The 14271-nt window shown below is 47.1% G+C and overlaps 1 protein-coding gene across 2 annotated transcripts in view; it reads left to right on the top strand.

Annotated features, from left to right (window-relative positions):
• PLXNA4 (plexin A4) overlaps positions 1-13077 on the top strand; it is a 429278-nt gene extending 416201 nt beyond the window's left edge. Inside the window, exons 31-32 of one of the 2 annotated variants that reach the window (XM_017728009.1) lie at positions 6755-6905; positions 7609-13077. In XM_017728009.1, coding sequence (XP_017583498.1) covers positions 6755-6905; positions 7609-7704 — 247 coding nt within the window. In that variant the 3' untranslated portion in view covers positions 7705-13077. The remainder of the gene's footprint in view (positions 1-6754; positions 6906-7608) is intronic. The other variant, XM_008628864.2, reaches the window with a different exon arrangement.
• The last annotated feature ends 1194 nt before the right edge of the window (positions 13078-14271 follow it).

Here is a 14271-nt window from a genome sequence, read left to right on the forward strand (position 1 = left end):
CAGAAGCCAAAGAGTTTTCCATTTCACACTGGTGCCCAAAACACCTGCAGGGCTGCAAGGAGAGGATCTGGTGCTCTTTTTCTTCCTCATCCCTGCAGGGACTTGGTCTCCTTTTGGCTGCTTATTGTGCATTGAAAATAGCCCCTCTAAGAAAAACTTAAAGCCAATGGAGACATCAGAAGTGTTCTTAACTTAAGAGTCATGCAATGGAGACCATTCAGAATAGGCTTGCCAGGTTCAGGATCAAAAGAAGCTTAAAGTGATCTGATATGTGGGATTTGGAGTTAGAATATCTGCGTTTTATTGTGCTAACCTGGGTGCAAACACTGCCTGACCTAGCTGGTGCTACCCGACTCCTGGGGCCATGATCTCATCTACTTTTTTTCCCATGCGTGGGCAGAAAGTTACAGGATGAGGGGCAACAATTTTAAACTGAAAGGGAGAAATTTAGGTAAGATGCTGGGAAGACATTCTTTACTCAGAGGGTAGGAAGGCGCTGGCACAAGGTGCCCAGAGAAGCTGTGGCTGCCTCATTGTTGGCGATTGAATCAGGAACTCAGACCGGCAGGGAATCTGAGCCGTTTATTCAAAGCAGTGAATTGCTTTTATAAACCTTTCCAAGGCACAGCATTTCCTTACACGGCATGACCTATCCCGTGCTGCCACATCAGCAACACACTTTCCAGATGTCCTTCTGTGGGGTGGTCACTCGCTGTTCACTCATCCATCAGCCCCCAGCAGGCTCCTCTCCATAGGGCTCTGCCCTGTGACACCTCCTCCCCCCAGGGTCCAGTGGAGACAAGCCTCTGTGTGCCCCCATGTGCTCCTTTGTGCTGCCATGTGCCTCTGCAGGGAGCTTTTACAGCTCACAACCCAATTCTACCTTATAATTCCCCATACCTCATCCCTGGAAGTGTCCAAGGCCAGGTTGGACGGGGCTTGGAGCAACCTGGGATAGTGGAAGGTGTCCCTGCCCATGGCAAGGGGTGGCACTGGATGAGATTTGAGGTCCCTTCCAACCCAAACCATTCTGATTTGATGATTCGTGAAGCAACTATGATTCGCATCCCATTAGCCTTTAGATGTCAAGGTCTAGATCTTGTTTGGAAGTGCTTTGAGAGTGTTTGGAGTACACAAAACACACAGACTTGTACCCATCTGGGATTTCACCTACCCAGTGTGTCCCCTTGGGGTTTCAGGGCTCTCAAGTCACCAGGAAATCTCTACCTGTGCAGTGCTTGTGATGTATGTTGGTCACTTTGCAGCTAACTTTAGAAAGAAGGACAAACTGAGCCAGCTTATTACAATAAAAAGCTGCATGTACCCTAACATTGTGAGTTATTGAGGTTTTAAGGAGAAACTCCGAGGGCTTTAAAAAAGAGCATCACATGACAGGTGCAAATCCTGGCTCTACTTTAAAAAATGAGTTTTCTGTGCCCCCTCTCCCTCTGCTGGAAAGAAGGCTCAAGAAGCAGCATACCAAGGGTCAAGGCAGGGAGTGTTGTCAGTGGAGATAATAAAAAACAGCGCTGGAAGGGGCCTCAGGAGGTCAACCCAACCATCTCCTGCCTCGGGGCAGGATCAGCTCTGTCTAAAGCCTTCCTAACAGATGCTTGTCTACCCCTTTCTTAAAGGCCTCCAACAACAGAGCCTCTGCTGTCCTCAGGCAATCCATTCCCGTGCTTCCCTGTCCTTCCCATCAGAGTATTTTCCCTGCTGGGCAGCCAAAATCTGCCTGGCTGTAATTAAAACTCAGGCATCCCCAGGGCAGGGGGTACAGCTCATTCCTTGCATCTCTGGGGCAGCTTTTGGTGTATCTGAAGGCTGCTCGCTTGTCTTTCTTCACTTTTCATCTCCAAAAAGATCCCAATGTTTTCTCATCACGGTAACAAGCTGTTCTTACACAGTGCAGCTTTCAGCAGGCAAGATGAAAATGTGTCCATATGAGGAGGGTGCAGCCCCTCACATCCTCTGCACTGAGGTGAGGCTGGGTGACCTCCTCTCCCAGAGAAACCTGTGCACCAATTCACTCTTCAGCCATCGAGTCTGTGCTGTCCATCAACCCTCCACTGTTTATTCTAAGAGGAGAAGCAGCAGGAAAAGCCACGCACAGGCAAAATAAAAACATTGCCATTTCTAGGGCTTGCACACACAAAAAAGTGTTCCCTCAAACAGTTTGGGTTAGAAGGACCTTAAAGCTCATCTCATTTCACCCCCTGCCATGGGCAGGGACAGCTTCCACTATCCCAGGTTGCTCCCAAGCCCCGTCCAGCCTGGTCACGGACGATTCCAGGGATGGGGCATCCCCGATTTCCCTGGGCAATCTATTCCAGTGCCTCACCAGCAGCTCAGATGCTTCCCAAGAAACTCAAACTGCCATTCTGTGTCAGCGCAGGAACTGACAGCATGTCCTTGCAGTGCTTCACTGCATCCCACAAAAGAGCTGTTTGTTCCCAAGCTTTCCATCAGCCCTTCCCAGCTGGAACTGTCCCCCATACCCCTTTCACACACCTCTCCCTCCTCCAGTGGTCTGGATGCAGCCAGCTATTTCATAACCCTAATTATGTTATTGCTGTAATTGTGTCTGCCGTCTGCAGCACATGGATTCGTTACGAGCTTTTCATATGCTTAAATGATTATTAATGAGTGCAGTCCCATCCCAGCGACAAACAACAGCCATGACAAAAAGATCTTTTGGAAGGCAATTAGCTCCATGCTAAGCTGCCTAAACCATGGGCTGTGCTGGGAAATTTCAGGCTAGGGAGGAAGCACTGGCAACGTGGCTTTTCTCTTCTCTTTTGATGAGTTAATGAGTTACTGAGCAGCAGCAGGCACAGTCATTCTTATGAAACAGCTCCACTAAGGAGCCTTTCCCCATCGGTAGGGAGGGAAAGAATATTTATCCCTGGATAAACAGAGGACAAAATGTATTCCCAGGTCACTGATGTATTCGCAGGTCACTGCTGTGTCGCTTTCTTTGGGAAAACAAAACGAAACGAAACAAAACAAAACAAAACAGAACAAAAAAACCAAAACAAAGGCAACCCAGGGAAAGACAAGGTTGGAAAGAACAAGAATAATTATTTTTTCAGTAGGAGAGTACTAACTATATCCTGGTACATCCCAAATCCTTCTCCATCCATCAGTGGCAATGGATGGCCCCTGGGCTCTCTCTCCAGTTCAAGGCAGGCTGGGCTGAGTTGCTGTGCTCATGATACTTGTGAGGACAGATCCCATGGCCTAGTTATCCTCACATGCTCCATCTGAGCTGCAGTGCTGGAGTGATGGGTTTACCCCAATTCCTCATAATTTTAATTGCTTATGAAGTCTAATGAACAAATTTCCTGTCACTTCAGAGGATGAAGAGCCTTGAGGTAAGAATGGAGGCTGCTCCTGTGAATATGGGGAAACTCAGACACATAAGGCTGGATCTTTTGATATTCATCTAAGACCTTCTGGAAACAGCTGGAGGATCCACTGGAGATGAGCAGAACTGGAGTACAGAAGTAGCAGCAAATCTGCTCAAGACTCTCACTCTTGACCCTTTGGAGGCAGGTTAAGCTAAATGTGCTGCTTTGCTTTGCTACCTTTCTGTCTCATTCAGACGGAATCTGGCTCAGTCTTGTGTTCCCAACCTCCTGCTGACTGTGGAAGTGTGAGTCAAAGACCTGTCCCTGTCTCAGGTGAGACCTGGTGGCCCTCCACAAGTGACAGAGCATCTCACTGCCCCTGACCCTGCCTCCCAGCCCAGCTCTGGTGTGGGAGCTGTCAACTGCAGGGGTGATGGAAGCAGCACAGGCAGCCTTGCAAATTCCAGCAGCGGAAATGTAAGGGCCTCTGGGGTTTGGTGACAGCTTCTCAGTGGTTTTTGCATTAGGGGTATGCAAATGGCAGAGAGGCTCTAAGTACCTCTGAGGATCTGGGCTGGAATCGAAGGTAAATAAAGACTCAGCAGGGATGTTGTCATCTCCCTGCTAGGATGCTTTAACACACACATTCATCATTTCTTTAGAGAGCACAGTGATGGCTTCATTAGGAACTCTTCTGCATAAATAAGTGGCTGGGCCATGGCAGAATTCGGATGGAAGGATATTATGTCTTCTTGCTCGTCTAGATTGGGGTATTGGTACACAGTTTTCCCCCCTTCTTTTGCTCTTATTTTTGCCACAAAACACACTTCCCCAATACCTTGGTTTAATGGGAAATGACTTTTAGGTGTGTGATGACACGGAATTGAGTCTGGAGGAGACCAGGATACTTTGGTGGGTGATGGCCTGTGACCCCAGAACACTGAGATCACAGCTTGAGAGTCTGTCATGGCCAGAGCCTTGAAACTCTGACTCTTGAAACTCAGATTTGTGCATCCCATCCTTGGCTCCAAGGAGCATTTCATGCTGTTTTTCCTTGTTTGGATGAGTCATGGGAGTGTTGTGCTGCTGGGGAATAATCTCTGCAGGGCTGGAAGGGGATGGGGAGCTTTCAAACTCTTGTGAGTCACAGACTCAAGAGTCTGTTGCTACCAGGTGGAAAGGAAACAGGACAAACTTGGAGAGGGACAGGGTAAGTGTGTCTGTGCTCCAGTTTTTGGGAGCACCCTGTCCCTACACCCACTACCCTACCACCATTTGGTGACAGCTCAACCAGAGAGGAAAAGGAGAATTTTAACTGTTCATCAGAGCCACACTGGCACCTCTGATTTCCTCCACCGACCCCGTTTATTTTTGCTGTGATGAGCCCCCTTCTCTTCTCATTTCACCCATCAGGAGGATGTCCATCCAATATTCATGAGGAGCTGCTCTCTTTTCAGGGTCCATAAATCAATGCATTTCACTGCATTGCAGCCTGTTTTCCCCACAAATCTGTGAAATGTGCTGCTGGCACATGGACTTTTTTTTTTTTTCCAGTGCCAAGGCACACCTTACATTTTGACCCTAAGATTCCTTGTTTTCTCAGCAGTGTTATGGATGCCACCAATTCCTGATGCTTTCCCTTGTGTAGCACAGATCGGGTTTTGTCCAGTGGGTGATGCCAAAACCCATTTAAGTTTTTCTGGGAGTGGCAAAGGTCTAGAAATATTCATTTGCCATGCTCAACATCTTCTCCTGGGGGTAGTTCTGCAGGACTTTACTCACAGACAACTGTCCAAGTCCACATGGGGACGGAGGGTTAGGCAGAGTGCAAAGAAAAACAAACCCACACCACTTTTCAGTGGAGCACTGGGAATGGGAGTTATTTAGACCATGGGACTAAGTTGGACTAAGATTTCTGGCTGCTCCTAAGCCCAGAAGACAAAATGCCAGGACTCCAGGGAGAGTGATGTTTTTGTTCCTGCTGGATGTTGCAGTAAAATTAATAAGGTTTGCACGAGTTTTTATGACGAAAGAGAGTTTAGCTCTGGAAAAAAGTCGGGCAAGAAGGACCTCTGCCTCCTATGCCTCCCTCTGCCAGGGATTACATCAACATCCCACCACCAAAATCAGGTTATCAACAGAGACTGACCCTTTGTGGTAAATCAGGGTGGGACTGAAGGGCACAAAACCAGACTGAGCTCAACTGGAGCTTCCTGGTGTGGAAGGGTTTTCCCTGTGCTTTTGCGCTGCTCTGTCTCCCACAGGAGACTCCAGCAGCCGCTCTGCCACGGGGAGTATTTTCCCACTCCTCCACCTCAAGGATCCTCATCACATAGCGCTTCAGTGTCCAATTTCTCTGTAGTGGCAAGCAGCCTCCATCTCAGCAGGTGTCTCCACGCTGTTTACAGGACACCTGTCAGCTCTTTTGGCTCCCCGTCCCCTCTGCCTCCTAATTATAAAATTGTGGATTGCTGCAGCTACGGGCTTTTTTTTTCCTTCTTCTTCTTCTTTTTTTTTTTCCTTGTGCACAAAATGTCAAATTGCAGAAATTAAAAATGTAAATGATGGCGTCTAATTAACCAGTTGACAGCAGAGCACAGCTGCGAATGACAGTGACTGATTACCTTCTGCAAACCTTGTCCTCCAAGACCTGCCTTACCCGGGGGACAAAGGACATCAAAAATAGCAACTTCCTTAAAGAGACACCACTCTGCAGATGAAGCCTGCTGGGCAATGGTTCTGGGGGATCCAGATCCTATGGATACACCCCCAGTCCTCCTGAGCTCCAGGAGAATGGTATTGACTCCTAGGAAAAGCAGATTTTTCCCAGTTAGACTGGAGTTGAAGGCTGTTGTCACAAATATCAGGCCACCTTAAAATATGGGGCCAAAAGGAAATGCTGAGCAGGAGAGTTTTTGGGATAGATTGGACTGAGTGGGGAAAGTGGGTGATGTTAGCAATGGGGCAGAAGTACTGGTGCAAGAATGGTGCAAGGAAAAATACAAATATTTGGGTTTTTTCTGTGCATGGGAGTGAAATCCTAAGCTCTCAGTGGGCAGCAAGATCTCTCTGGGAATAGGGGCAGGGCTAAAAGCCCTTGAATGTCTGACAAAGTGATCCAGCTTCAATCCCGCTCCTACTACTCTCATGGCACGGGGAAACTTTACAGGAGACTCTTTGGGGCTTCAGTCTCAGACTGGGGTGAATACAACACATGTGGTACTCAGGATTAGTGCTTCAGGCATTTCCACTTTGGCCAAGTCATGCTGTAAAAGAAGAGCATGAGCAGGTATTTCACTGATGCACCAACACTAAGGGTGGTTTTTCTCCTTTTTTGTTTGTGGATTTCACGTCTTGAGCTCCTGCTCTTCCCCTTAAGAAACACCTGTGTTTGTGCCCCTCAGGTACTACTCAGACATCGCCAAGATGCCAGCAATCAGCGACCAGGACATGAACGCCTACCTGGCCGAGCAGTCCCGCATGCACATGAACGAGTTCAACACCATGAGCGCGCTCTCTGAGATCTACTCCTACGTGGGCAAGTACAGCGAGGAGGTGAGAGCCTGGGACACTTCTGGGGGACCAGGGGACAGCCCACCCAGCCCCAGGGTGTGTCATTGATACCTGGGAGGCGATGGATTTAAGGAATGAGAAACAAGGCTTGGGGTTTGGGAAGGGAAGGTCAGGGATTTTGGGTCTCCTCAGTACTGCTCTGTCTGGATCCCTGTTATTTTTGTCGCTCACTCTTGTTCAGTCAGGCTCAGCTGGTTTGAAGCAGTTGATGGTCAGATGTTAATGCACTGCAGAGGAGCCCTACATGAGCTTTACATCCAATGTGGGCAAAAGTTGGTTAAGGCCTGTGCCCAAAGTCATTCCAGATACCCTAAAACACCCAAAAATGGTCCAACACACACTTTAAGATGTCCAGCATGGTTCTGTGTATTGAAGGCCGTGTAAGACCCCTTAGGGCATCTCCAGTGGCATGGCCAGGTGATGGACAAAGCTCATAAATAACTGATCTCCAAGATAAGAATCCATTTGATTGGTTGCAATCCAGAAGTCTGCATTGAGTCAGATCAAGCCCAAACTCCCTGCCTAGTTCCCTCCTGCTGACTGACCTGCCTTGAATGATCTAAGATAAGCCTGGGACCTACCTCAGAGAAAGCTAACCCTCCTCTGCTGCTCTAAGATGCTGGGCTCAGTCATTTTGGGGAAAAAACCCCAAATCCCTGTCACTTCTTCTTCTCTCCTTTTCCAGATTCTTGGAGCCCTTGATCAAGACGACCAGGCTGGGAAACAGAAACTTGCCTACAAACTTGAACAAGTCATAACCCTCATGAGCATAGATAGCTGAGAACTGTCCTGCCAGGGACACCCTGGGAGGGATAAACCAAGTCGTGCCTCACTCAAGATCATCATCTTTACCAAGTGCAAGTTTTGATGGGCTGTAAGCAGAGTCACCCAAACAGCGCTCCTCTCTCTCTCTCTCTCTCTCTCTGTCTCTCCCTTCCCCTCTCTCTTTCTCTCTTTTCCTTCTCTTTCCAAATCTATGGACAAAGCGACAGAGCCCCAGGGGTTAAAAGAAGACTGCAGAGGAACCTTGGCTCTGGGGCCACGAAGACATTCGGGTGGAGCTCTCATTTTCACAGCTTCCCCTCTGCCTTTTGCCCTAGAGAAAAACTATTGAACACACACAAAAACCCCAACAACCCTCCCCCAGCATCACATCCTCACTCTGCAGAGGTGAAATTGGGAGGTAATTTCTGTCATGCTGCTTTAACTGCCCTCCGAGGGCTGTAGCCTCTGGAGCGGACATGGAAATGAACTCAGTATTACTCAAGTGTCCCCAAGGGGAAGGGGAAGGCAGCCTGCCTGCAGGGCTCCTGGAGAGCAGAGCCAATCCAGCTCCTCTCCTGCAGAGCCATTGCAATTCTATCTCTTGATAGCGACCCACTGGGAGAGGAGCCTTGAGGCTCCCCGAAAAATGCCACAGCTCCATCCAGAGCAGGACCGCTGTGGCTCATCCTGCCTGGGCAGACAGCTGCTCTCCTGGGGCAGGGAAAGGGTCCAGAGGGGACGAGGAGACCGACGCTCCCCTGCCCATGTGTTTCATATGGTTCTTCTTATTTTTCCAAGAGCCGCGTGTCCCCCTCCGTCTTTCCCGTCGTGTCCTGTTGGTCGTAGCACTGCAGCAAAATGCTCTCTCTGCTCGGTGGCATCCTGTCAGTGGTGGTGGTGGTGGTTCTGCTCCTCCTGGCAATGGACAGCACAGCATCATCCCCCTCATTCCCACCTCAGCTTGGAAAGCAGGAGCCACAGGCCTCGGTTTGTTCCAGGCAAAAAGCTCAGCCTCAAAAGAAGAACCAGAAGGATTTTTTTTTTTTTTTAAGCTGTTCTTTCCATTTTGTTTCCTCAACTGGAACACAGCTGTTGTTTTCCCATGATGGAATATCAGAGGGTTACTGAAATGCTTGCTGTGAAGCAAGGTGGTGCATGGGGCTGATGGCAAAGCCTTCCTTCCAAGCTACTCCTGAGAGGAAGTGTCACCACACACTTTGGAAGGAAATCTTGGAGGAAATCCAAATGAAACACTGCAAAAATTCTTCTACCTAGATACCCCAGCTGAACTGCCTGTCTTCTGGAGGTCTCTGAACTGCTGTGAGCCCATCTGCCTTTTGGTGCCAACTCCTGGCCTTTCCTCTTCTCCGTTTCTGGAACCAACAGGCCTTGCTGAAGGCACAGTTGCTGCCTGGGAAGGATTTTATCTCTCTTTGCACTTCTTATCCCTTCAGGGATCGCTGTCACCATGGGATGATTGTGGGGGATCACCCTGTCCCTGTCCCATCCTCTGCTCAGCTTCTCCAAAACAACATCTCAACTGGTTTCATGGCCAACCAAAGGGGAGTAAGCTCCTGCATCTCTTCTGCCTTCAGCTGTTCCATTCACACAGCTTCCAGCCTGGATAACACCATGGTTAGAGACCCATGGTGTGTGGAGAACCTTCCTTGTATACCAGGGATGCAAGAGCTGGGTCAGCATTCATCTCCCCAGACATGAGCAGAGCTCCCTGGCAGATGGAAGAGTGGCTGGAGAATCAGCCCACATCCACCTCACCCCATCCTGGGAGCCGCAGCCTGGATCTGCTTTGCACCTGGAGGGAGGAAGGGGTGAAGGCAGGGTGTGTAAATTGATTATAGAGTGAGTTCATTTGGGTTTATTCCTGTCTCTTGCTATCAAACCAGAACCTCTTGGGAGTGACAGATCCTGAGCGTGTGTGAGGGGGGATGTGGTGCAAGCAGGAGTCAGTCAGCAGGAGGGTTTCCTTCAGCCAAGCAGATACACACGTAGGCAAGTCCAAAAACACTCAAAGAACAGTGGTCCAAAACTGGACATGTCTGTGGGGAGAAAATCACCAGATTCATGTTGAAACAGCAAACTTAGGGACACGTCTTGGTTATAAACCCCCAGACATTTCTCTCTTGATTACAATTCTGATTATTTTGTGCGTGTGCGTGTGTATCTGTGTGCGCGTGTGCGTTCCTTCCTTTTTTTTGGTTCTGCTTGCTTTCTGTTGGATTGCTGAGCTGATGGACTCATCATGCACCTTATGGACATCTCAGCAGTTTTAAGAGGCCTGCGCATTGGGGATGATTTGGGTTTGGTTGGTTCTGCCATGGTTTTGTTGATCCATTTTGGTAACGTCGGCGCTTGTTCCAGATCCATTGATCATGGCTGTGAAAGTGGGAAGTCCCACCAGAGCCAGTGGTAAGAAAATGACAACAAACAACACAAACACAATATTTTTTATAAGTACGTAAATTAAAAAAAAAAGGGAAAAATTAAAAAAAAAAAAGGAAGAAACCAAAGGTTTTGACAAACAAAGTGCCACAAAAGATAAATATGGACCCTATTGTCATGCCTTGTACTCACAGCTGGATGGTAGGAGTCTAAGGACAAAGAGCTGGCTTGGAGGGAAGTGGTTATGAGTGATGGGCAATCCTGCCTGGACATGCGCACATGAGAGGAAGAAGAAGCTGTTTAACAAAAATACAAAAAAAGAAAACTATCAAAATGAACTGGTGTGAGCCTGCACTGTTACTGAAGTCAGAGGAACACCACAGGGGAAATCTGAGACTCACCCTGTTTCTTTTCGATGTTTTCAGGGCTGTGTTTTTGGTTTGTTATGGTTGTTTTCCATGGTTGTTATTTTATTTCTTCTTGCTGGTACGGAGTTTTTCATCTGTATATTATATATATATATTTTTCGACAAAAACTTGAACACCTCAGAGACACTGAGAATGAAACACTTAGGGGAAACGGGAAGCGCCAGGAGATTGGTGTCTTAACCCTTCCCAACTTCCCATTTAGGCATTTCTGCTTTCTCTCCACCCTCTTCTTTCCCCCATGCCCAGAATTTGAAAGAAAACCTGTGTTTTGCTTCTCTTTCATCTCCTCTTTATTTTTTTGTCTTTCTGTTTCTCTTTATTTTGGTGTTTGAGCTGGTTTTGCTTTTTTGCTTGGAAAATGTGCCAGAATCGTGATGTAAATGCGTGGGCTTCCTCCCCTGTCCCCTTCAGTGCCCTTCCCATTTCCAACCACTGTCCCAGAATCCCCCAGTCTATGAGAAGTCTTGGCATCTTTCTTCCCAGCCTCACCTGTTGAGCTAACTATTTTTTAAGTGCATGTAAAATACAACTAAAAACAAAGACACAAGCAGAAGAATGAGCCCTACTACAACACGGATGCTTTCTTTTCCTTTGATTTCTTTTCCCCCACCTCCCTTTCCACACTTGACCAAAAATTCCTGGTAAATAGGTAGTGTCCCACACTGTTTTTCAAGCCACATGGAGAGAACTGGAGCCAGAGTTCCTCGAGGTCTGTGGACAGGCTCCTAATAGCCAGAATATGCCAGATGATAGGCTGATCATTATGGGCCTTTCTCAAACACTGCAATCAAATAATTAATGCTGACACTTGCAGCATCAGAAACAGGGAAAGGGAACTCACGAGGACTCCCTGAGGTTCTACCAGGAGAGTCAAGATTATTTCTTCACTGCAGGGTTTGCTTTGGGGCTTTTCAGCTGGGTTGGAGGAATGAAGGGTGTACAGCCCCGCTGCAAACACCTTGTGTCCTCCCTCTGAGTGGGACTCAGCTGTCAGTGACAGTGATCTGAGACCTGATCCATCGTGTCATGTGGTGGTGCAGACTGTGCCTTCCAGTGAACACTAGTCCGAGGAAAGCTGTGTGTGTGGAATGAGGTGTTGGGGATCGTGTGCCCTCCAACAGACAGCACGGGAGAACAATCGAGGAGAAATTCAGCCACCCAAGGTCACCTTCTTCTCCCAGCGTAGAGTCATAGAATCATTTGGGTTGGAAAAGACCTCTAAGATCACAGAGTCCAAGTGTCTCAATGTGCCCCAGTCCTTCTCTTCCCACTCTTCTTCCTGTTCTGAACGTATCTGAAGGTTTTGTCCAACCCAGCCTCACTCCATTAGATAAGAGGACTATGCCAATTTTCATCCCTGTAGTTTTACCACTGCAGTTGTCTTATCTTGCTTCTTTGACACTGAAGACCATAAAATTATTGGGCCATGAAGAAGATTTACCGGCAGCATTTTGTTTGGTAATTGCTTAGATTGACAAGTGATTACCAAAGTTTCCAGATCTTGTGCATTAACCCACAGGAAAATATTTGCCATGAAGAGAAAAAGACCAAGCAAATGAGATAATTGTCATTATTTTTAATGATGCTGTTGAAAACTGATAGATCAAATTTGAAGAGTCTAGTGGTCAGTCTCACTGTTGAGTCCCCTCTGAATTTCTTGGAGTCTGGGAAAACCCAAGCACATAACAGCCAATATCAAGATAACCGTTTAGAACTAAGTCAAAACATCAAATGTAGATCTGTCCTTCCCCAAAGCTTTAATGAAGGGCTTTGGGAAGAGACACTGTTATGTAGAAGACTATTCCAAAGGAAGGTTGGAAACCTGGAAGGACTTAGTCCCAGAGCTCTGCTAAGTGGGACATACATTTGTGTCTGCACAAAGGACACTCAGAATCATGGAATCACAGAATGGTTTGGGTTGGAAGGGACCTTACGGAGGATCTCAGTCCAACCACCATGCTGTGGGCAGGGACCCCTTCCACTATCCCAGGTTGCTCCAAGGCCAGTCCAACCTGGCCTTGGACACATCCAGGGATCCAGGGGCAGCCACAGCTTCTCTAGGTGACCACACAGCCTTAGCGATTCCAGGACAATTTGCTCTGTACATTTCATGAGCAGTCACAGTTGTACTCCAGGGCAGGTAGAGGTTTTGGGATGTCCTAACTCTTGCCATCCAAACTTGGTGTGCTGTGGAGCAGAAACTGGTGAAATGCATGAACCTCAACATCATGGTGTGAACCTCAGCCTCCTGCCCATTCCCAGCCAGAATTTTCCTGCTTTGCACCTGGCAGCTCCCATTTCAGGGTAGTGTTTGGTCCATGGAATCCTGCAGTTTTCCCTCACCTCCGTGACTGTGCAACGCCTCTTTCTCCAAAAAAATTGTGTTGTCTTACTGGGAATAACTATTTCGTGGAGAATGCTTTGAAAATGGAGCTTGTCAACTGTGTTTTATTTGGGATGGCTCAGTTCTCTACACTTGGAGAAGGACCCAAGGGGACACAGGCTTACAGCAAAAAAAAAAAAAAATTGTAGAAAGATGTCAAAAAAAGTAAAAAAAAAACCAAACAGGATTTACACTTGGAAAAATAAACCCACCAAAACCCCCACTGAAGTTATAAAGCTGCTTAGTCTAATCAACCTGTCATGTGTGTGATTTCTGTTGTCGTCGTTGTTTGTTCATTGTTTGGTTGGTTTTGTTTGTTTTTTTTTTTTTTTAATCTTCTGTTCTAAAAATGGAGAGTTTACCTCAAGAAATTCTTTCTGCTTGGAAACAGATCACCTCAAAGACGCTCGCAGCAGAGAGCAGTGTGCAGGGAAGCTCAGTAAAGCAAACCTGGGTGTGGAAAACAGAGGGGAAAACCAGGACGTTCAGGCTCTTCTCAGCATTCCCTTCTCTTACTGGTGTGGTCTGGCATTCCCCAGTGGAGAAGTTGCTGTTCACTTTCAGATAGACTGAGGCACAAGGGCCAGTTGGAGAAATCAAGGCCCATGTCCAAGCTTGAAGTCCTTTCTGAAGTATCTTAAGAGAAACTTGGTGTTATTTAAACTTTCTATGCTGCTCTTTCTCCATTCCCTGGAGAAATTCCACTTTCCAGCCCAGGCTGGGATAAGGAAGCAGAGAGATTAGGTGCTAGCTAAATGCTCCCAGTGTTTTCCCCAAGGAATTGAGAGGCAACTGGCTTATTTAAGGTCACAAGAGAGGCCCTTCCTTGTGTCTGACCCCGTGTCTTGGACATACACGTGAGCCCAGAAGTCTCATTCTCTGTTTTGCTAAAGCTTCCACCTTGAAATCAATGGAAAGACATTTCCTTTCACCACAGTGTTACTAACAGCCTCAAAGAGATGTCAAGACAGCATTAGAAAGGAGGTTGGGATCCTTTTTCTTAGGTTGTTGTTGTTGTTGGTTTGATTTTCTTTTGAATTGATCCTAGTTTAAAAAGAAATAAATCTATACTATTTAAATTGGAATCCCGTTGTTACTTGGTAAAGGCAAAGCTTCTGTACCTTTGTTATAATTAATTGTATACCTGTGTATGTAAATATAAGGCATTCCTATTTTGCAGTCCAGAACAAAAAATAAAAAAAAAAACCTATTTGTAATATAGAATAAAGTTTATTAAAAAAAAATAAAGAAATAAAAATGCCCCAGGCTGTGATTGCTGCTTCCTGTGTCAAAATGGAGCCAGAGGGATGGAATTGTAGTCAACGAAAGGCTGGAAAAGACCTTTAAGATCATTGAGTCCAACTGTTAACC

The sequence above is a fragment of the Corvus brachyrhynchos genome, unplaced genomic scaffold (genome assembly GCF_000691975.1).
Source record: "Corvus brachyrhynchos isolate BGI_N302 unplaced genomic scaffold, ASM69197v1 scaffold182, whole genome shotgun sequence".
NCBI classification, from domain to species: domain Eukaryota; kingdom Metazoa; phylum Chordata; class Aves; order Passeriformes; family Corvidae; genus Corvus; species Corvus brachyrhynchos.